The sequence below is a fragment of the Pan paniscus genome, chromosome 13, assembly GCF_029289425.2.
Source record: "Pan paniscus chromosome 13, NHGRI_mPanPan1-v2.0_pri, whole genome shotgun sequence".
NCBI classification, from domain to species: Eukaryota; Metazoa; Chordata; class Mammalia; order Primates; family Hominidae; genus Pan; species Pan paniscus.
This window is the reverse complement of record NC_073262.2, coordinates 133,724,289-133,748,809: the sequence shown is the minus strand read 5'-3', so window position 1 is coordinate 133,748,809 and position 24,521 is coordinate 133,724,289. Positions and strand designations below refer to the sequence as shown.

At 37.0% G+C, this 24,521-nt stretch overlaps 2 protein-coding genes across 4 annotated transcripts in view; one reads left to right on the top strand and one right to left on the bottom strand.

The window, feature by feature from the left end:
* Nucleotides 1-24,521, bottom strand: part of PSMD1 (proteasome 26S subunit, non-ATPase 1) — a 115,479-nt gene that overhangs the window by 50,594 nt on the left and 40,364 nt on the right. The window lies entirely within an intron of this gene.
* The window catches only part of HTR2B (5-hydroxytryptamine receptor 2B), a 38,688-nt gene that overhangs the window by 9,949 nt on the left and 4,218 nt on the right, over nucleotides 1-24,521 (top strand). Inside the window, exons 4-7 of one of the 3 annotated variants that reach the window (XR_008624606.1) lie at nucleotides 7,897-8,097; nucleotides 12,425-13,441; nucleotides 13,695-13,777; nucleotides 20,838-20,919. Coding sequence is in view for 1 of the 3 variants with exons in the window: in XM_057301538.2 (XP_057157521.1) it covers nucleotides 7,897-8,097; nucleotides 12,425-13,317 (1,094 nt within the window). In the remaining 2 variants the exon portion in view is untranslated. Of the gene's footprint in view, nucleotides 1-7,896; nucleotides 8,098-12,424; nucleotides 13,602-13,694; nucleotides 13,778-16,364; nucleotides 16,480-20,837; nucleotides 20,920-24,521 lie in introns of those variants that run through there. The other 2 variants (XR_008624607.1, XM_057301538.2) reach the window with 2 other exon arrangements.

The window sequence follows — 24,521 nt, the reverse complement described above, 5'->3', positions numbered from 1 at the left end:
CATTCAATACATGAAATCGAAAGAATTATGCAGAAGTGAATTTTAGCTTTAAAATCTTTGAGTCCATAAATATCAAACATCTATTATATGCAAAGTACCATGGTAGATACTTAAATTATCAGCTAAATAGTTAAGGACTCTTAAAAGGCAAAGTACCATAGAATTAAAGTGAGCTAACAAACAAAATACAAAAACAGGTAACAAAGATAATTCCATGTATTCTATAGAAAAATAGGTATCCAGCAGCTGAAAACTTTAAGTGTATATTTAAAATGCTGGTACCCAACATATCCTTAGCAATACAAGTTAGCAGAAAACCCAACATATGTTAACATAAAATATGTGAAATGTCTTCATATTTATGTCTTAAATAATTGATAAGACATTTTAATAGTATTTCATTCTTGCAAATGTTTGTTAACTTTAAATTTATTTTTATTTATTTATTTTAATAGAGATGGAGTCTGGCAATGTTGCCTGGGCTAGCCTCAAACTCCTGGGTTCAAGTGATCCTCTGGCTTCAGCCTCTTAAGTAGCTAGGATTACAGGCACATTCTACCATGCCTGGCTCATGTTTGTTAATTTCTAATTACAAAATAAAACATTTTATAGCCCCAAACACTTTTACTATCAGAAACAAGCTGTATAGTGGGGTTTGTAGATTTTAAAAAAATGAACAAATCTGTGAACCACTATCTAATACATTATTGCATTATTTAAAGCATAATTCAATTTCTATGAAAAAATGTAGGAAAAAAACACATGTTGCCCTCTAACAAACTTCAAAGGATGAATTCATAAATTGGGAACTGCATGTATTACAAATGGAAACCTGACTTCAAATACTAAGATATTTTTATAACCTTTTGCAAGTTAACAAACACAAAGATTTTTCTAAACTAATGCATTTATAAGAACTTCTGATAACTTTAAAAGGCAGAATTAGACTTTACACTCTTATTGTAGTGTTAATCTTCAGGACTTCTAACGTTTGTACAAACAAGCGTTCTTGGTTCTATGATAAAAGATTAACTATCACTATGAGCAATAATTTTAGCTATCGCAGGGGAATTCAATGAAAGTAACACAAAAACTATACTAGCTCGTAGTCTAATAAAATGAAATTTTAAAAATAAGAGCAGTAAAATATAAAAGTGGACCTTGTGTCCTTATACTGAAAGATATTTTATTCAACCACTGATCTGTATAATATTTAACAATATACGGTTTGAATTCATATTTTCCCAAGATTATGACAACTCAGGCACAACACTGTCTTTCAAATGAGTTGTGCTAGGTCAATTTTTCTGCCACTTCTTCCTATCTGGGAGCACTGGACTTGATCTTTACAGTTGTAGTTTTTTATTGTCTTGTCCATAATTCCTAAAATCCATGATCACAAATCAACAGCTTATAACACAAGGCTTGAAAATACCTACGTTAGAAATACTTGAGCAAGAAAACAACACCTTATGCTGATATAAAAAAGACAGGATATTCACCATTTAAGAGCTTCTCTGAACCTTTCTTTCATTTTATAAGTGATTTAAAAAGTAACAGGGGAGGCTGGGCACGGTGGCTCATGCCTGTAATCCCAGCACTTTGGGAGGCTGAAACGGATGGATCACCTGAGGTCAGGAGTTCGAGACCAGCCTGGCCAACACGGCGAAACCCTGTCCCTACTAAAAATACAAAAATTAGCTGGGCATGGTGGTACGCGCCTGTAGTCCCAGCTACTCGGGAGACTGAGGCAGGAGAATAGCTTGAACCCGGAAGACAGAGTTGCAGTGAGCCGAGATGGTGCCACTGCACTCCAGCCTGGGTGACGGGGTGAGGCTCTGTCTCAGGGAAAAAAAAAAAAAAAAAAGTAACACGGGAAAGTATGGCATCTGGCCATCCATTGGGTGTTATTGGTTTATTTATAATTTTTTTTTTTTTTTTTTTTGAGACAGAGTCTCGTTCTGTTGCCCAGACTGCAGGGCAGTGGCATGATCTCAGTTCACTGCAACCTCCACCCACAGGTTCAAACGATTCTCCTGCCTCAGCCTCCCGAGTAGCCGGGACTACAGGCGCAGGCCACCACACCTGGCTAAGTTTTGTATTTTTAGTAGAGATGGGGTTTTGCCACGTTGGCCAGGCTGGTCTTGAACTCCTGACCTCAGGTGATCCACCTGCCTCGGCCTCCCAAAGTGTTGGGATTACAGACATGAGCCACCAAACCTGGCTATAACTTAAGTTTCAATTGATGCCTCATGATCTATAAGTTCAAACAGTATCCGTGGTATAGTTGAAAGAGTATATAAAATGGCTGAAAGATGGCTGTTTGAAGCAAGACATCCCAGGGTCTGAATCCTGGTTCTCCTGTGTTGGATCAGGCAAGTCACTTATTATTTCAGAGTTCAATCACTTATTATTTCAGAGCTCAATCACCTTGTCAAGCAGGGCCCAGCATCTTATAAGCACTAATAGTAACTGGTAGAGTACTGCATGCAAATTAAATATGATTTAGTTGAGATGCAAGTCTAATCAGAGATGAAACAAATGTATAGCAGTAAGAGAAAAATGGCAGTTATTCATTTATGCAGTAAAATGTTAGCCTACCCAATTCTGAAATGGAGGAGAAAAGCAATGAATTAAAGGCACTTCTTTTTGTAAAGTGGAAATTTTAAAAACCAGAAAAAAATTTTGTAAGCATTAAAATGCTTAAAACATTTAAAACACTATCATATTAGACACTGAACCCCAGGATAACTCATATGCTCAAATGTAGTGAAAAAAGTAAAAAACAAAACAGAAACTTTTAAACAATAATTTGAACTGAACTATGTCTTTCTTTTCTGGAAGATAAAGACAGAAGCATTAGAATTTCTGAGATAAACGTATATTTGAAAATTATGTTCTTTTTGGACATAAGAACTATTTATGATTTGTCCTGCTGCAATAAGTTCATGAACTGAGTACCTCTGTAAACTATAGGAACAGCCCACTTGGAATGCCTTTAAAAATAGTCTTTTACATCCTCCAAAGGGAAACATTTTATGTCCCAGATTTATGGACTGATGCTAATTATTTTCCGGACAAATAGTGTAACCTGACTTTCCAAACTAAAAAGCTGTCCAAAGGTTAAGCAGGTTTCAGATAAAATAAGTCTGCCTCATCAAGATACGGGGTTTCTAGTAAAACTCCTCAGGTTTTTGTACTAATTCAAAAGAAAGCAAAAACAAACAAAAAAATACCCAAACCAACAAAAAACCCAGACATGCAATGCATACAGGTTATTTTCCTGTACCGTATATAAAATAAACAGCAGTTAAAATTCAACGTTAGTAAAAAACATACTTTTATGACAAATTTAATTCAAAGTTAAACAGAGTTAAACTGTTCTCAGCCCATCCTCCCTCACCCCTGGAAAGTACAGCTTAAAGTTTTAAGCTGAATCAGATGCATGCACTTTTGCTACAGCAGGTAGAAAGACAAACACTCTTATTTCATACTGATGATTTGACTTGTTTCTATGTAGGAGTGTTTTCACGGTTGAGTTAGTTGGCTAGTTTCTGTTAAACAATAGTAATAAGCACTAACATTTATTGAGTGTTTTCTTTATGCCAGGAACTGTTCTAAACACTTCACATGTATTTAATCATCATCCATATAAACTCTACTAAAGAAATCCTATAAAACAGGTACTATTATCCCCAATTTACAGAGGACAGAGAAGCAGAGGGATAAGTAATCTGTTCAAGATTACAAGGTAAGTGGCAGAGACATGATTTAAACCCAGGAGGACTGATTCTAGAATTCACACTCTTAACCTTTATTATTCCGCTTTCTCAAATGTCAATGAGAAATCTGACCAGCCAAAACTGTCATATTTGGCATACAGAACCAACATTTATACCTTAAATAACCCCATGTAACTGTTCAGAGGATCACAGAATTTTTTCCCCCCTAGGGACAAGTTAGAACTCAGTATTCTTTTCAGTTAAAGTTATATTTCATATTAAGTGGAAAAGAATACTTGAGCGTCAACCTATACTTGTACAAATCCTTCAGATGACTGCAAGATCTCTTTTCTGTGGAAGGTATTAGACCTAGGCCCATACCTATGAAGTTGTTGAACCTTGTCTGGGAGACAAATAAAAATTTATATAACTGAATGACAACTCCTACCATCCCTCATGTATGGCAGAATTTAAAGCAGTCTTCATTTTAAACAATAAAATATTTGTGCTACTGATATTCTTTAGATAATTAAACAATTGTCTATAAGACAAGACCCATCTAGGACTTGTTTTGTTGCTTTAATATTCAGTCTGTAATTATTTCAGGCATTGACAGAAATGCTATTATTCTTTCTTAATTTTAATGAAAGAGTCTAATTTAGAGCCCCAGAATAACAGTAATTTAGTTGAAGAACCTAGTAACTTATTTCCCTCAGACTGACCCTTAGATACACATTTCTTTCTTTCCATTTAAGTATGTAACTGTTTCACTTCATTATTTCAAATTTTCAATGTCTTAAGTCTTTGTGGAAGTACATTGGACAGAATACATTATAACAAATAAATGTAATTAGAAATTCTTAAAACCAAAACTCCTAAAATAAACGTTTTGAAATAAAGTATTTCACCATACCAACTTAACCTTTAATTTAGTTATTCTAAACAGAAATAAACTTTTCTGACTTTGAGCTAACTAAATTAATACTAACTAAAAAATGATTTTAGAATGAAAGTCTCTAGACTAGGAAAAGCCCCTTTATAAAACAAGTGTGTCTAGAACTGTTTTTAATTTCTATAAATTCTTAGATTACCCAAATCTATTAGGCATTTAAAAAAGCCTCTTTTTCTTTTTTGTGTTGTATATAAGGTTTCTATTAATTTAATGCAGTTATCTTTTTCTTTTATGTTAGTTTCATTAAAACTATCCACCAGTGTTTCACGAAACTTGAAATCAGAAAGGCTTGGAATTGTAAAGATTCATCTCTCTTAATCTTAAATTTCAGTCTCATTCTTTCTTAAAGAAAATTCTGTATCACATCTCAATATTTCTGTTAACAATAAAGCACTAACTGTAATAAGAAAATTCTAGTGAATTTTAAGTGGGAATGAGTTTATAAATTCTGTTTAAAGTGAGGCTAACAGGGCTTCATAGGGTTACTTAAATCAGCACTAAAAAAACTTTCCTTCTTAGCCCACAATTAGGAGTATGTGGATCAGATGGTCAAATTCCAAAGACACGTACTTTTTATATGAATTTTCTTATGGCTTCCTGCTTATGGCAACTAGATTTATGACTAGAATTTTCCAAACCTTAATCTTCAGAAGTATAATCCATAACTAGAATAGCTAAATAGACAGGTTTAAATAGTTGGCAAACCATTTTAAAAGATGTTACAGAGAGAGTAAGGACTTCAAGGAAGGAAATCTAAGATACAACACAATAATTACCTGCCTTTTAAATCCTTAACTGCAATCAATATCTCTGATTATAGCTCTAGACGAGTATTTTTCTACCACCCTACTTACAGTCCTAAATCTAGAACTTCAGCTCAAGATGTACCCTCATTTTTAGTAGTTTCCACTGCAAACTCTAAAATGATTCTTTTCACTATACTTAGACTGTTAGTTCGCTTTGAAGCTGCCTGTGTCCAAGGTCCTTTTCCATTAAATGACAAAAAATCTGAATGCTATGGCTAAGAGTGAGAAAATCCAATTGATCAGATTTTCTCCAAACACCAGTTTCTCTGACTTAATTTATTCTGAGAGGCCTCCCATTAGTTCCTTTCCATGAGACATTCCAAGTGCCTATAACCAACCCTACAACAGGAAACTTAGGTGCATCTTTTAAGACTCAGACACAAACCTTACCAGAAAGTCTTCCAAAGCACTGCTTCTCAAATGTTAATTTGCATACGAATCACCTGGAAACCTTATTTAACTGCAGAGTCTGATACAGTAGGTCTGAGATGAGACCCAAGAGCCTGCATATCTAAGTACCCAGGTGATGCCGATCCTCTCTCTCCATCTTCAGAGCAAACTCTGAGTGGCAGTTCTAAATAACACTTTCAAATAACATTTACATTTCAATAAATAAATGCCTCCCCTCCTTACCTCTATATTCAGACTTAATTATACCTGAATTTACTCATCTGCAAGATCAATGGTAATCTCTAAGGCTCCTTCCAGCTCAATAAATCTAAAATTTACCACCTCTATCCCTTCCTACCCCCAATTCAACAAGCAGGCAAAGTTTATTTACAGTAATACACTGAAAAGTATGAATGACCCTTTCCACTTGATGCTTCAATCCCTTTTTAAGAAGCTGCTGAACATAGAACTAAGTCCCAATCATTTATTCTTTTTGACTAAAAGTTTGTGCTGATTTTGTTATTTTGTTCCTAGGAAGAAATATTTTAATATTCTTATTCAGAATGCCACATACCAACTCTGGAAACAGAAGGCACCAAAAAGTAGATGTGTCAGCCTTGCTACCTTTTGGATACTTTGTCAAGTGCCCAAATATTTTTCACTGAAATCCTACCTGACTTTAAAAAAATCTCCTACTTGATGCTTGAAAATAACAGCCAAATCTATCTAAAAACTCTGCCCCTAAATTATGCTATTTTTTTTTTTTTTGGTCTGAGATTTTAATCTTTCTCCACCCCCAGGCTCCTTAAATTTTAAACAGTTAATAGAAGAGTCTCTTGTTGTTCTGTAATCCTGAGATGATTATTCTGGTTTTCCTTCAATTATGACAATCACTTTATACCTGTCAAAGTCAGATATACCTGCAATAGCCAGAAGAAAAGTAGATTACATTTTATCAGTGGACATATAACAATCAAATCCTAAAAGAGACTTAGATAATCTCACATGCATGACATCTGTTCTCTACAGGAGTTAAACTGGATTCTAATGGAAATATTCTAGGGGGAATTCTAAAATTTTAGTTGTTTTGAAACTGTAAACATGTAAGTGGTGGGTGTAATATATAATGCATAATATATTAAATTCACATATGTATGAACATCTGTGTAAGTAAATTTATTAGAAAACTATGCAGAATATTCAATATCACATCCACACCTAAAATTTTTTTAAGGTTAATATTTCTAAAGTGCTTAAGACGATATGAAGTATGCAGTGTTTTATAAGAGTTTGTTAAATAAATTAAGTACTACGTCTAACCCTGAGATTTTCTTTTCAAATCAAAAGTCTGTACTAATTATTTTATCTCCAGTTTTTGGAGTGAATGATGAAATATAGAAGGGGAAACAATCTACTTTTCTTCCGGATAATCTGAAGCCATTCCTTTTTGCAATCTTTATTTGAGAACTATTTCTGTCAAAAAAATCACTCCACTATTTCACCAAACTAGAGTATGCTATAAACAAGGATCTTGCTGCTAGTTATTGCTAGAAGTGAGCCCAAAACCCAGGTGTCACAGAGACTCCCATCCTAATATGCTTTTTGTCATACTGTTTCCTCTACATGGTAAAATGTTTTCTTTTTATACAACAGCTACTTAAAAATAAATTTTATTTAAATACCAAGGTTAAGTTCCAGTCACAATATTACATAAATTTTAAAAAGATCACAAATGGAATCGACAAAAGAGCAAAGGTCATAATAATGCTAAAAAGTTAAACTGCTGCTGACTTAGAAAAAAGGTACAATTATTATGCAAAATAGAAAATGTATTTAAAAGTTACCATCCACAGAAATATTGAATTTAATGTTGTCTCCATTATCTGAAGTTAAACATTATGTTGTTAAAGTTATAAAATTTCAGATGAGTAACAAAAAAGACAAAAGATGTATCACCTGAAAAACTGTAGACTGAAGGTTGCCATTTTATAGAAGAAAATGTTTGTCTTGTTTTTGTTTCTTTCAGAGGCTATGTGGCCCCTCCCACTTGTTCTATGTCCTGCCTGGTTATTTCTTGACGTTCTCTTTTCAACTGCATCCATCATGCATCTCTGTGCCATTTCAGTGGATCGTTACATAGCCATCAAAAAGCCAATCCAGGCCAATCAATATAACTCACGGGCTACAGCATTCATCAAGATTACAGTGGTGTGGTTAATTTCAATAGGTATGTAGAGAATCCCAGAGTGTGGGTGGTATACAAAATCTTTGGTTCCACTTGGCTAGGAGAATACCAGGTCTGGTAGGCAATGAAACTCAGCATGAGAGGTCAAGCCAGCCTACTGATACATTAACATAAGCTCCTTATGTCACTGCATTTATCATACGGCTTCTAAACCATACTGTTGGTAAAAAGTGTGACAAGTAACAAACCTCATGTCCTCAGAAAGAACCATCTGCACAGTGTTTATTGAGATTTCTTTCTGCTTAGATTTCTATATGCAGAAAGGTTAAGTTTGAGAACAGTCTTCATATTTCCCAACAGATAATTATGGTCTAGCTAGCATTTGGAATCCTGTAATTACATTAAAATAACAAGAAATGCACCTTAAATCACATTTTAAAAGATTAATAAGAGAAAAAACAAAAATAACAACTCAAACATTTTGTAGGCAGGTATCAAAGAACACAAATTCATCTTGGAAGCCAACATTTCTGTACATACGTGTACAGATTAAAGGCAGTTAAGTGTCTGCTTCAGTGGGTTTTTTTGGTTTGTTTTTTCTTTTTTGGAGACAGGGTCTTGCTCTGTCACCCAGGCTAGAGTGCAATGGCACAATCATGGTTCACTGCTGCCTCGACTTCCCGGGCTCAAGCGATCCTCCCACCTCAGCCTCCCAAGTAGCTGGGACTACAGACACACCCCCCATGCCTGGCTAATTTTTGTATTTTTGGTAGAGGTGGGGTTTTGTCATGTTGCCCAGGCTGGTCTCAAACTCTTGAGCTCTGGTGATCCCCCTGCCCCAGCCTCCCAAAGTGCTGGGATTACAGGCATGAGTCACTGCACTTAAGTGTTTTGAGTATGTTTAATTCAAAGTTTTAAGAGAGATGCAAAGAAAACATACTAATGTTCAGAAATTATTTATAAAAGAAATCCTTTTTCTTCTAAATCGTCTTACGGCCCTGTACTCATCTATAATACTCAAAGCTATACTTCTTATCATGAAGTATGCGTAAATCATTCAAAGCTCTTATATGTTAGTATCAGAAAAACAAATAGATTTGCAAAAATTACAATGGTTTGACCAGCAGATTCGCTTCTTCCTTGTAAAAATATTTCAAATAGGCAAAAAATTAAGAGACCTGGAATACTTAAATTACACCTCCCTAACCTGAGTAGGAGCACTGGGGCAAAAACAGCAAGAAAGCAAAACAATGAAATTGACCTTTATATTCCTGAAATGATGATATAAGGGCTTGATCTCTTTGAAAAAGTTTGGAGGTAAAAGCAAGCTGTGTTACTCCTCTGGTATGGGAAGAGAACAGGGTCAAGAAAAAGTCTATTCAGAATGAAGAGATTTAAAAACAGTGAGAAAAGGCTAGATGAGGGGGCAGATGCCGACAGAGCAGAACCAGCCCCCCAAAAGCAGCTACAGAAAGAGAATGGGAGACAATGGGTGAAAATTAAAATTTGAAGTGGAGAGGAGGAAAACTATAATAAAGTCATTTATGCCAGATGACTCACATTTGGTAAGCTCACTGCAATGAGGGAGAGGGCAAGGGAGAGTGTGAGGTATGTGTATATTGGGGTGGGGTGGGAGAGTTGGACAGAGAAAGGGAAAAAAAGTTGAAGAAATGGATCCTTAAGAATAATTAAAATATTTGAAACTGTGAAATGTGATCAAGCTAATAAGGTAAGCAGCCTGCTGGTATAAATGGCATCTAGATTAAGGCTGGATACCATCAATTTATAAATTGACATTTTTATTGAGTGTTTATAATGTGCTAGGTACTAAGAATACACAGATGATCAAGAAAAAGAATCTTTGCACTCAAGAAAGGTGGACATATAAACAAATTACACTAACACAAAGTGATGAGTGATGCAGGAGAAAAAAGATTAAAAGGAAGACTCATGATATATAGATTTAGAAATCCACTTCTTCCTTTTATAGGTAAGAAAAAAGAAACCTAGAGGTTTTAATCAGTTGGCTTAAGAACTCTTACAGCTTTTCAGCACCAAGGCCAAGATCAACGCTCTTTCACCTCATTGCACTTTGTCTTGTAGAACCGATCACAAATTAATAACTTTGAAAAAATGAAAATGCAGATGACAATAAGCTCAGTTTTGAAATTCTACAAAATGCTGAAGAGAGCTCACTCTCTTCTTTTGGACTTACAGTTATTCTAGGTAATACCTGGCAACAGAAAGTATAATAATACAACAGGGTAAGGGCATAAAAAGTACCAGTGAAAACTTTTACAGTTATTGACCAACAAGCTGGATAGGAAAGTAGTGTGAGTCCTGATATTAACAGAATGTAAAAACTGAGACGAATGAAGTCTCATTAATAGAATGAGTTAATAGAATGTGAAAACTGAGATGAATGAATGAACTAGAGATAAAAATAACAGGAAACAGAAGTTCTCTAGGAGTGAGGGGTAGCAGGACAAGGAAGGGAAGTATTAGAGTTCATAATCTTAGGGATTGTTCTAAGTAGACTTGTAGATGGCTTTAGTGCAAATAATAATAATTAGAGTCAAAGAGTTCAAGAAATATAAAATTAAGTTCTTAGAAGGGTCACGAATGGGATGAAGTTGTGGAAAATGCTGGCACTGGAACAGTGGAGAGAAGACTATAGCAGGTACTGAAGCCATTGATGAAGATGAACAAATGTCATGGAGGTTAACAGAAAAGCAAGATGGAGAAGAAAGTATTAAGTAGATAAAATGAACTTCAAAAGGCAAGTGTTTTGGGGGAGAAATAAACAGTGGAATGGTGATCTGAAAGTAACAGGGTAAAGCAGGGGTCAGCAAACTTTTTCTATAAAGGGTAAGACAGCAAATATTTTGGGCTTGCAGGGCATATATGGTTTCTGTCACAGCTCCTCCATTCTGCTGCAGTAGAACAAAAGCAGCCACAGACAATACGTTATTAACAAATGGGAGTGGCAGTATGCCAATAAAACTTTTACAAAAATAGAATGTGGGCCAATGGTTCTCAAACTGTAGTATAATGACCCCTGGTGTAGAACAAGTATACAGAATCCTCTTTCTGGTGGTGTACATGAGGAAAAGTAGAGAAAGTAATGACCTCTGTGAGAAAGGGTTTGAGGAACATATTCTTGTCAATGGCTCTTTAGCTACCATAAAAAGGTTGTGTAGATGAGGGGTGCTCTTGGATTCACAAAACAACACAAGGATTCCAGAGGTTTCTAAAGATCAATTAATTCAGACATTTAAAAAATATCTGCTGTTTCAAAGGAAAAAGATTCAGGTTAACCCCTGTATTATTTGTCTTTCTAATAAGCTACTTCACTAAGAAACATCATATTTAAATACTTCATGGTATTTAAAGATCAGAAAACTAACATGAGGTATATTTCTTCCCAGGTCATAAAAGAACTTTTTTTTTTTTTTTTTTGAGACAGAGTCTTACTTTGTTGCTGAGCGTGGAGGGCAGTGGTGTGATCTCGGCTCACTGCAACCTTGGCCTCCTGGGTTCAAGTGATTCTCCCACTTTAGCCTCCTGAGTAGCTGGGAGTACAGGCACGTGCCACCATGCCTGGCTAATTTTCATACTTTTAGTAGAGATGGGATTTCGCCATGTTGGCCAGGTTGGTCTCAAACTCCTGACCTCAAGTAATCCACCCCCACTTGGCCTCCCAAAGTGCTGGAATTACAGGCGTGAGCGCCACTGTGCCCAGGCTTCTACAGAAGAAGAAAGATTAAGAACTCATAATCTTTCAACATCATGATTCACACACACTCAAATTTTAAGTAGCACTTTTTAATGAACTTTAGTTTTCCCTAAGAAGTTAGATGGAAAGGATTAAAAGACATTCACACATATCAAAAGGAAAAACTGTTAAATGAAACTGTAACCTCAAAGACAAAACTGAGTAAAGATATTGAATAAATGTACTCTGGAGTGCCTCTAGATCAACTACACTGGATAATAAGAAAAAAGCAGGTTCTCTTCTGAATTTCTCTTCCTTAATCTGAGATAGCTTAAAAAACAAAAATAGATTATGAGAAATGTAGAATAAATGAAGACATTCTCCACTGTATCATGGATATACTATAGCTTTAGGGGAGCTTTCATTATAAATCTGAAATTACTAACCAATCTCTGTTTAAAAACAGATTTGCTCACTTAGGTTCTGTTTGTCAAATCTTCACCGATGAATGCTTTGACAAATCCTGCATTGTGGGTCCCGGGAATTATAATGCACCAACAAGCATAAAGTTATAAGGATACAATCCAAAAGGATCTAATCGAAGAGTTACAGGTCATAAAATGACTCAATTTATCTTGTTTTCCTCTTCCTTAGGCATTGCCATTCCAGTCCCTATTAAAGGGATAGAGACTGATGTGGACAACCCAAACAATATCACTTGTGTGCTGACAAAGGAACGTTTTGGCAATTTCATGCTCTTTGGCTCACTGGCTGCCTTCTTCACACCTCTTGCAATTATGATTGTCACCTACTTTCTCACTATCCACGCTTTACAGAAGAAAGCTTACTTAGTCAAAAACAAGCCACCTCAACGCCTAACATGGTTGACTGTGTCTACAGTTTTCCAAAGGGATGAAACACCTTGCTCGTCACCGGAAAAGGTGGCAATGCTGGATGGTTCTCGAAAGGACAAGGTTCTGCCCAACTCAGGTGATGAAACACTTATGCGAAGAACATCCACAATTGGGAAAAAGTCAGTGCAGACCATTTCCAATGAACAGAGAGCCTCAAAGGTCCTAGGGATTGTGTTTTTCCTCTTTTTGCTTATGTGGTGTCCCTTCTTTATTACAAATATAACTTTAGTTTTATGTGATTCCTGTAACCAAACTACTCTCCAAATGCTCCTGGAGATATTTGTGTGGATAGGCTATGTTTCCTCAGGAGTGAATCCTTTGGTCTACACCCTCTTCAATAAGACATTTCGGGATGCATTTGGCCGATATATCACCTGCAATTACCGGGCCACAAAGTCAGTAAAAACTCTCAGAAAACGCTCCAGTAAGATCTACTTCCGGAATCCAATGGCAGAGAACTCTAAGTTTTTCAAGAAACATGGAATTCGAAATGGGATTAATCCTGCCATGTACCAGAGTCCAATGAGGCTCCGAAGTTCAACCATTCAGTCTTCATCAATCATTCTACTAGATACACTTCTCCTCACTGAAAATGAAGGTGACAAAACTGAAGAGCAAGTTAGTTATGTATAGCAGAACTGGCAGTTGTCATCAAACATAATGATGAGTAAGATGATGAATGAGATGTAAATGTGCCAAGAATATATTATATAAAGAATTTTATGTCATATATCAAATCATCTCTTTAACCTAAGAAGTAAGTATTAAGAATATCTAATTTTCCTAATTTGGACAAGATTATTCCATGAGGAAAATAATTTTATATAGCTACAAATGAAAACAATCCAGCACTCTGGTTAAATTTTAAGGTATTCGAATGAAATAAAGTCAAATCAATAAATTTCAGGCTTTAAAAAGAACCACTGTCATCATAAAATTTATTTGGTTTCTAATTATATGCAAAGTTGTGCTAAGAATGAAATAAAACAAACATTAGCCTTGCCTTCCAGGTCTTAAAAGCATAAGGCATGATACAGAACAAAAGGAACACAGAGCTAAAAATAAGTGCACAAAACAGTGATCACATCTGGAGGTGAGTTAAGATTGCCATTTATAGTCTGATTTAGTTGAATGCAGTCATAATTTTCCTTTGATCAGGAAACTGTTTTGGTGGAAGGGATAGGGAGGATAGTAGCTGGATATCACACAAAATAACAAGAACTTGGAACTAGACCTGTTTGTTAAACGACTGATATTGAGCTTCTACTCAGCACAGGTAGGTCTATTGGAGAAGGAGGAAAAAGCAAATAAAATCGCTCTTGGGTACCTGAACCACATTAGGTTTCTTAGAGATATTAATTAACGTGCACAAGCATGGGATCTTAATCAGGGATACAAACTTTAAGTGAGATCATGCCTGCCTATCTATGCTTGTCCAGTGACTCAAGTGAACTTCCAGCACAAAATTTTTTATTCATCCTTTCAGTATATTATTTTGCACTGTTAGATCTCAGAATGAGTCCAACCTGTGCCACTTACCAGACAGCTGATTAAATTTAGGAGAAATACTTAATTTCTTCAAGCCCCAGTATTCTCATCTGCATTTTATACAATTCTTATGAGGATGAGTACATAGAAGGCACTAAGTAAATGGTAGACAATTCAATCTACTTTTGATATATATTTTAATGCTCCTGTTATAAGTGCAAATTTAGACTAAGGGGGTCTGCAGTGAAGACAACTCATACCTTAGCTTTTCCTTTTCAGGTTCACCCATATTTGTCCCTCGACCTATGACTCTATTGCTGTCCTTCTGCAGGCAACTCAGTTTAGGATAATTGCCTCAAGAAATGTATTGGCTATGGAGAATCTCAGTGTATAAGTGAACAAGGCATATATTTTCACAGTGGCAGAATCCTTTGCTAGAATGCGGATCTAATACATAAATCCTAATCTGTTATGATTCCTTACTGGCTATATATAATCTGCTGGGAAGAGCATATCATACACATTTAATTCCTAAATCATCAAAGCTTTAGGTATGTTTCCCTACTACTAGTCTAAGATTTTTCAGCAGCATTAGGGATGGTTATCTCACATAAGAGGCAAAATAATTTACATTCCTTAAAAAAAAATCATTCTCTATTTTGGTTTTTGGTTCTGGTCTCTAATATGATGGATTTGTCATATGTTAAGATTTATATTCTTGCCAAGGTATGTTGAGATTAAGTTTTCAGTTATCACTATGACAGTATTCCAAATTCTGTATTTTATGCATCTGAAGGCATACATAATTGTTTCAGGAAATCTATACACCAGAGTTGGCAGGCAATCACATTGCCAAAACTCTACCCATAGATAACAATCTAGATCAAAAGAACTATCTTCTCACATGCTTTGTACTGCCTCCAAATTTGTGTGCTTAAATATACGCACACCTACAAGAATTAGCCACAACACCTATAAACTGTTTCATGTCAAACCCTTAAGAAAAATTTCCTTGCTTACAATTTTTTTTTTCTTTTTTTGAGACAGATTCTCACTCTGTTACCCAGGCTGGAGTGCAGTGGCGCAATCTTGGCTCACTGCAACCTCCGCCTCCTGACTTCAAGTGATTCTCGTGCCTCAGCCTCCTGAGTAGCTGGCATTACAGGTGCCTGCCCCCACACCTGGCTAACTTTTGTATTTTTAGTACAGACGGGGTTTCGCTGTGTTGGTCAGCCTGGTCTCCACTCCTGGCCCCAAGCTATCTGCCTGCCTTGGCCTCCCAAAGTGCTGGGATTACAGGTGTGAGTCACCATGTCTAGCTCTTGCTTACAATTAACCCAGAGATCTTTCTATAGTTAATGAGAGACCTTTCTACTATTTCCAGAATATTCTAGAAAGTGAAACATAACTCCACTATTGACTATTTCTGAAAAGTACAACAAAGCCACAAACTCTTACCACTTTGATGCAGAACTGGTATTTCCATTTTATGAATACTTTAAAGAGATGTATAATTTGAAAGCAAATCTCAGCAGTTAAACACCCTTATGTAACAAAAGAACTCCAGTTAATAGTCTTATCTTAGAAAAAAAGGAACAGATTATAACTATTTAGAATAATTTTGAAAAAAAAAAAGCTTTTTATTCCATGGTACTGCCAATTAATGGAGAGAAGAAAACAAAGATGTAGAAAAAAAATGAAAATGACAAAAAGTAAGGAAAAGTCACAGCACCCAGACAGAAACACAAAGATACTGGGGCAAAAACAGAGAACAGTATACAGAGAATGTGTATCAAATTGATATAGAATTGTGAATGGAGATGTTGTAAAGATGATCACGAATTTAGTGGTAACTGGTTCACTATGAGGGTTTCTTCAAATTATAAGGATCAATGATGATGTAACATTTTTATATTCAAGGAATCACTTTGTGTGGTCTAAAAAACAGTTGCACAAAGAATCTGTTGTTCATCTTGCAAGATCCGTATCTAAAAGCTTATGAATTTATACACTGAGAAACATTTAATGCCATATTATAACAGCCTAAGTCATAGCACCCTGCAAGGGACCACCAAGACTGTCTGATTTTAAGAAATGTCCATATCAGATTATCAATTTGTTCATTATAGAAACTTAATTTCAACAGATATACAAAGACCAATTCTTTTGACTTTCTTCATTTTCCTTTCCAGTGTCAAGTTAAAATAATTCAGATTCTACTCACTTCCAAATGAGTTTTCAGAAGTCAATGACATGAACAGTACTGCATAAGTTGTTATAATAATAAAATCTGCCTTCGAAAGTACTAACAATGGGCCCAACAATCACTTATTTATTAGATGTTCCACTAGAGAACATTTATTTAGATAAAAAATTAATGTACTATGTTCATTTCAATTAAGCAAGAATAGTTATCAAATTAATTTTTTACTTTTATTACAAGCATTATGAACAAATAACAATCTACAAATATCAGAAGGAAGAAATAAAATACTGTAACACCCTGGACTATCCTAAGAATAAAGGAGATAATATACATAAGAATTTTACACAAAGACAATATTATCTTAGTTGTTGAAGTACAAATATGTGTTTACTAACATGTTTTTAGTATTCATATCCAATAAGTATACTTAAAAAGAAGTTTTTAAAAATTATGAAGAAATAAACTCTTAAAACATGGTATAAGACCAAATGTCCACAAATTCATTTTAAAAGGGAAATCTAAAGGGGGGAAAAAAAGATGGAGAGCATGCTAAGACAGTAAATGATGTCACTTCAGAAAACATGTACCAGTCTTAGGAGATAGGACAGACACTTCTCAAATATTAAAGTTAATAAGGAAAATTGAGAATAAAGCTGTTTTATCACAGCCGCTCAAAAAGATGGTGCTCTGACTGAAAGCAAGGTGGAGAAAGCACTGGTCTATCATGAAGCCTGTTTAGAATCTCAGTATTTAGCTTTATGACAGTGGGGAAATTTGTTAAACATTTTGGAATTCAATTTCCTTATCTTTAAAAAAAATGTGAATACTGGTTTCTTCTACTTTAAAAAATTCTCACTCTAGGGAAATGGCAGTAAACTAAAACTTAGAGAACATAGAGAGGATTTTTAACTCCAGCTCTTTAAACAGGTCAATTATATTTAATTTTCATTTATAAAATAAATTTTAGACAAAATTTTTCCAGTTCCCACTTCTTAAAGATTCGTTTTATGAAAAGAGAACCAAGAATGGTCCCTTAAAAGTAGCAAGCACATAAATAACTTATTTGACTATCCTATGTAGTAAAAAACTCAGCAAAACCTAAGCAGCTCACGGGAGACATCTGCTGCTGAAACTGGGAACTTAACCTGTGTTAGCTACAGGAAACAAAAGGGCAGACATGAATTTTGTTAACTAGAGAGCAAAGCACCATCAGGTTAAAAATGGAAGAAAAACAGTTTTATATGACCGTCAACTTCCTATGTGGCAGAATATAAACACCAAGCCACTGATTTATATTGTTATAAAATATAAAGTCACTGACAATACAAAACATTAACAACTGACAGGAAACAAAACAATCTAAGAGTCAAACATGAGTAGGATGCTTTACACAACCCAAGAGATACTAAGGGTATACCTGGAAGAATATACTTTCCATACTGAAATTATCTAGTTCTCTGATAATTCACACAAAGAACCCACTCTGGATGGCCATGACAGACCATTTTCTCATTTTTTAATTGTGTCTAATCTCTACAGCAAGAATAGGGAAAGGTTAGGGTCACAGCTTGGCTACATGATATGCTAAGACAACAGGAAGGAAATAGAAGTAATTAAATTTTATTTTGCTTCCATCTTTTCTCTCAAGGAGAATAATTTTTAGACAGAAAGACTATCAAACACAAAACAGATAAAGAGTCTAGTTGCCTTAGATGAGTTCCAGTCACAAAGCTAAATGAATCACCTCCTAGAAATAGAAGAAATTTGTGTATGTAATTATGAAACCAAATTTTGGAAGAAAAACAGAAAACTGCAAAGTACAAAAAGAATGTAAACGATGAAGTATTCCAATATTTTAAAAGAGAAAAGAAGAGATAGGTTCAAGAAGTTCAAAGTGTGGAGTCTGTGGCAGATCTTTTGACAAAATGCAGAATAGCTAAATACACATAGGTTTTGCCAGATCTCAGAAGAGGCCTCGAAGAACACTGGACACTTCTATGAAAAGTGTAACTTAAGAAACAATCAGGCCCAATAAGTCACATAACCCGTTTAGAGGTGCCAGACTAGTAGACTTGGGTAAATATTATGTCATAAGGATTTTGTGAAAATTGTCTAGAGTCTTTATGAAAAAGTTGGCAAAATGAGAGTTAGAGGATAACACAGTGAAGACCAGTATTTGATTAACAATCATATTCAAGAAAACTGGTGTAAGAAGAAATACCATGCTATATGAGTCTGTGTTTTGTTGTTTTATTCAACATTTCCATCCACGATAGGAAAAAAATATTTTACAGTTTGTAGATGGATGACTTCCTATCTGGGATATTATGGAGAAGACTCTGTACCTAGTTCATAATGGATGTTCAAGAAATTATGTGTTGGATTTGCATACAATTTTTATAACAAAGATTCACTCCCAGGGAACCTGGGGTAGAAAATCTCTTCTAAAGTTTAAAAGGACATAAGAGGTATGACTCATCTAACATGCACTTTAGCAACTTACTGTGTAATTTCATAACAAATAAGCTATAACAAATATAACAAATAAGCTATAACAAATATAACAAATATAACAAGTAAGCTATAACAGGCAGTATCCATATAACAGTGAGCCTTGAACAATATGGGCTTGAACTGTGTGGGCCCACTAATATGCAATTTTTTTTTTCACTAAAAGTTACACTGAGTGTACCTACTTCTTCTGCCTCCCCTTCTACCTCCTCCACCTCTTCCACCACTGAGACAGCAAGACCAACCTCTCCTCTTCCTCCTCCACCAACCCAATGTGAAGACAACGGGGTAAAGACCTTTCTGATGATCCGCTTGCACTTAATAGTGAAGACGAGTGTTTTCTCTTCCTTACGATTTTCTTAATAACATTTTCTTTTCTCTAGCTTACCTTACTGTAAGAATACAGTATATAATACATATAACATAAAAATTATATGTTAATTGACTATGTATGTTATCCATAAGGCTTCTGATCAATAATAGGCTATGAGTAGCTAAGTTTTGGGGGAGTCAAAAGTTATACATGAATTTTCGACAGTGTAAGAGTTGTGGGGTCAGTGATGCTAACTCCCGTATTGTTCAAGGGTCAACTGTATTTTAACTTTATTCTTTAATAAAATACCTCAAGGTATTGTGGGTTTGGTTCTAGACTACTACAATAAAGAGAGTATAGCAGTAAAGTGAGTCACACGAACTTTTTGGTTTCCCAGGGCATATAAAAGTTATGTTTACACTATACTATAGCCTATTAAGTGTGCAACATCAGTATGTCCAAAAAAATGTATATACCTCAGTTAAAAAACATAGCCAGACCCAATGGGTGGCTCATGCCTGTAATCCCAGCACTTTGGGAGGTGGAAACAGGAGGATCTCCTAAGGCCAGAGGTCAAGATGAGCCTGGGCAACACAGTGAGACACTGTCTTCACAAAACAAACAAACCAAAATTAGCCAGGGATGGTGGTGAGTGCCTGTAGTCTCTGCTATTCTACAGTTTTGCCTCAACCCAAGCTCCCTAAGCTCAGGTTTGCCTCTGAGCAATGATCACACCACCGCACTCCAGCCTGGGCAGCAGAGCAAGACCCTCTGTATTTAAAAAACAAACAACCCAACAACCTTTATAGCTAAAAAGTGCCACCGACCATCTGAGCCCTCAGTGCATATTCATCTTTATGCTGGTAGAATGTCTTCTCCTGACGTTGGTGGCTTCTGACTGGTCAGGGTGGTGGTTGCTGAAAGCTGGGGTGAGTGTGGCAATTTATTTAAACAAGACAATGAAGTCTGCCACATTAGCTTTTCCTTTCACAAAAGATTTCTCTGTAGCATAAGATGCTGTTTGATGCTATTCTACCCACAACAGAATTTCTTTCAAAAGTGTAGTCAATCCTCTCTAACTCTGCTGCTACTCTACCAACTAACTTTACTAAATATTCCCAATTCTTTGTTGTAATTTCAACTATGTTTCTTTTCATTAATTTTTTTCTACAGCCTAATCTTGGAAGTGATTGTAGGAGACCGGTCAGGGTGGTGGGAAAAGTTATAAAAATTATAGGGAAAGATGCAAACCTTTCTGGAAGGCCGGGAGGTTTTGCAAAAGCATCAAAAGAGGATTTAGCTAAAGGCAGTTAAATTCTCTTAAGAGCAAGGGTTAGATAACAAGGGAATGTAAAGGAACTTATCTAGATAAATTTGTTTATTCCTGTCTCCAGAAACTAACCTTTGATCACTCCTGTGCAGGACTGCTCTCTACTTGGGGGTCAACAATGTTAATTACCCACAAATTGTGTTTGCTCCAAGCCTTTCTCATTATATCTGTGCTAAACAAGTGCAAGCATCTCTGGTTTATCGGGGTGGCTAACTCTCTTCAGCCCCTAGTGGCGGCAGCCCCCTAGCCTGCTCTTTCACTGGATATCCATTTCTGAGAACTTCTTTCATCCATTGCTTGGCCAGAATCTGCAGGACAGACTCGGCAGGTGGTGACCCCGCGTGAGGAACGATGCAACGGATTGCGAGGGAACCCTCGAAAATGAAGGTGAAGAAACTGTGCAGTCAGTAAGTCATTGGTGCCCACTGTGGATTTCCAAGTTTGAGGGAATTGTTCAGGCTAAGGTTTCATCATGGGACAACAGTTATCAGCTCAATGGCAACAGTATATAAAAGTATTGAAACAGCTGCTTAAAGCTAGCGGAGCCTTGGTTTTGCAGGCTCAATTAAGGGACCTAATGCAAACTGTTGTGTTAGATATGAGTTCTAAATTTCTTTCCAAATAATTAATGTGTCAGTATGTTCAATTCTTTGCCTTCTACTTTTAAACTTAACTTCCTCATAAAGCAACCTTTTTTGATTACCTACTCCACCCTAACTCATTCCAATTACCTGCTCCATGCTGACTCATTCCAATGACCTGCTCCACCCTAACTCATTCTGATCACCTGGTCCACCCTAACTCATTCCAATTACCTGCCACCTGCTCTGCCCTGACTCCTGCCAAAGCACTCACCCCATCATTCTCTTTAAATTAGCCAATCAGAATTAGTTTTGCCTGTGCGTCTAACCCTCGCCAACAGGGGAATGACACAGCAGCAGGGGCCATGTGCGTCAGGGATAAGAACCCCTTCCCCTCCCTTGTCCAAGTGTGTGTTCACCATTGCTCCATCTGTAAGGGCACACTCTTCTATAGAAGTAACTTGCCTTGCTGAGAATTAAAAACAAAATTTTATATTTGAGTACTATTCCTTTTGTAGCACCGAAACTTTATATGTAACAATTTGGGGGCTCGCCCATGATTGCATTCCCCTCCTGGGATGGTCTCTGGTTCTCTCTCGTGAGGAGGCTTGCCCCACCCCCTTGTGGCGGCCTCAGGGGTGAGAAATCAAGACCCATCCAGTGCGAGGAATAACCGAGCTCTCAGCAATGCAGAAAAAAATAAAAAATAAAAAACTGGCCAGCAACCTAGCTTAAAGGATCTTCACATACTGCAGCGATGACTCTGTGCACAGACCAAGGAAGGAGAAGCCGTGGGAGCCAGTAAAGTATTTCCTTGGTGGTCAGGACCAAGGTAAGAAAGCCGCAAGGGGGAGGGGGGCAGTGAAGTACTCCTTGGTCGGGGTGGCTTAGAGGTTAAAAAGAGGCGAGCCATCCCCATTTCGGGGGATTGAACCTCACACAAACCTCCAGTAGTAGAAAAGGCAGAAATTTCCAGTGGGGAAACTGAGCCTCACACCCCAAAAGGCAAGACATTTCCAGTGGGGAAATTGAGCCTCACCCCAAAAGGTGAGAAATTTCCAGTAAGGGAAATTGAACCTTGAACCATACCCCAAAACCATCAAGATGGGAAATACCCCAAGCAAGACAGGGAGCAAGGGAGATAAAGATGGTAACAAAGATATCCCCCTGGATAGCTCCCTAGGTCTCATGATAAAACACTGGAAGGATAATGAAAGGACTAAACTTAGGAAAAAGCAACAAATGATAACAATATTGCTGTTTTATTTAGACTCAGGGACCCACCTTCAAACCCTCAATCTTCTGACCAAAGTTTGGGTCGAATGAGGATGTAATGTGTCAGCTTCTAATCCGATATGTTAATGGTAAAAGTCCAGTGTCTCAGGAAGAACTAGGCTATGCCCTTTATTGGAGGCAAAGACCTGCCCTCCTTTTTCCTTTAAAAACAAATAGGGAAGAACCCAATCTGGTACCTCAAAATGAAAAGTCAGAGGAGCCAGCTCTCATGCCTAAAAATTCCAGCGCATGGGATCTCTTAGACTATCTAACACTGTTCAGTGTCCCCAATCTTTCCACTCAGACAGCCACTGCTGCCTCAGATCCTGTTCCAAATTCCCTCTCTACTCAACGTTATCCTTCCTCCTTATAACCCTGTCTCTTAGGAATTACCATCCCATCAGCCTGTTCCCTCCCAACCTAAATACCCCTCTCTAAAAGGACTCCAGTGTGAAGTAGAACAATGTAAAAAAGATATTCAGAATTTCCCATTTCCCTCTGTACCTAAGAGATCAGCCCCGACTTTCTTTCCTTTGAAAGAGGTACCACAAGGAAGGGGGGGCCATTGGCTTTGTAAATGCTCCCCTAACCAGTTCAGAAATCCAGAATTTTAAAAAGGCGCTTAAACCGCTACTGGATGACCTTTACGGAATGGCAGACCAAATTGACCAATTCTTAGGACCTCAGTTGTACACTTGGGTCGAGTTAATGTCCATCTTGGGCATCCTCTTTTCAGGGGAAGAAAGAGAAGCTCTACTCCCGCTGGTCCCTCCCCTAGAGGAAGGGGAAGGAGAGGGGAGAACAGCAGCATAAGTGGTTGGCAGAGGCAGGGAAAGAACAGCAGAGAGGGGAGAGAGAAAGAGAGAGAGAAGAGAAAGGGGAAAGAGAGGCAGAGAGAGAAAGAGAAGAAGAGACAGAAAAAGAGGGAGTCAGAGAGAGAGAGACAGAGAGAAAGAGACAGAGAGACAAAGAGGGAGTCAGAGACAGAGAAAGAGAGAGAACAGAAACTCAAAGAGAGAGGGAGATAGAAGTAGTAAAGAGAAAACAGTGTACCCTATTCCTTTAAAAGCCAGGATAAATTAAAAACCTATAATTGATAATTGAAGGTCTTCTCCGTGACCCTATAACACTCCAATACCACCTTGTTGTCAGTGTAAACAAGGGTGTAGCCGGAAAGCACTGAAGCCACTTACAACCTGTAGCTTTCCTATCAAAAATCCTCAACCCCGTAACCCGTGGATGGCCCAAATGCATTTAATCTGTAGTGGCAACTGCTTTGCTAGCAGAAGAAAGTAGTCCGGCACCCTGCGGGTCAGCCCCAGAGGGCCATCCAGCTTTCGTCTCCCAACACTAAGTTCACTTCATGTCTCTCACGACAGGGAGGAAACTTAGCATTCCTTGGAGACCTGAAGGGATGCAGTGAGCTTAAGAATTTTCAACAGCTTATCAATCAGTCAGCCCTTGTTCATCCCCAAGCAGATGTGTGGTGGTATTGTGGTGGACCTTTGCTGGACACTCTGCCAAATAACTGGAGTGGCACTTGTGCTTTAGTCCAATTGGCTATCCCTTTCACCCTGGCATTTCATCAACCAGAGGAAGGAAAAATAAGACACTGTAAAGCAAGAGAAGCCCCTTACGGGTCTTTCGACTCTCACGTCTATTTAGACACAATTAGAGTCCCACAGGGAATACTAGATCAATTTAAAACCCAAAATCAAATAGCTGCAGGATCTGAGTCAATATTTTGGTGGGTGACAATAAAAATGTAGACTGTATAAACTACATCTATTACAACCAGCAGCGATTTATTAACAACACTACAGATGCTGTTAAAGGAATAGCTGAACAATTAGGGGCTACTAGTCAGATGGCTTGGGAAAATAAGATAGCCTTAGGCTATCTTATTTATTAGCAGAAAGAGCAGGAGTTTGTGTCATGATTAAAACTCAATGTTGCACCTTTATCCCAAACAACACTGTTCCTAATGGAAGTATAACAAAGGCACTGCAAGGTCTGACTGCTCTATCCAATGAGTTAGCCAGCAACTCAAGGGTAAATGACCCCTTTACGGGATGGCTAGAAAAGTAGTTCAGTAAATGGAAAGGAATAATAGCCTCAATTCTTATTTCCCTC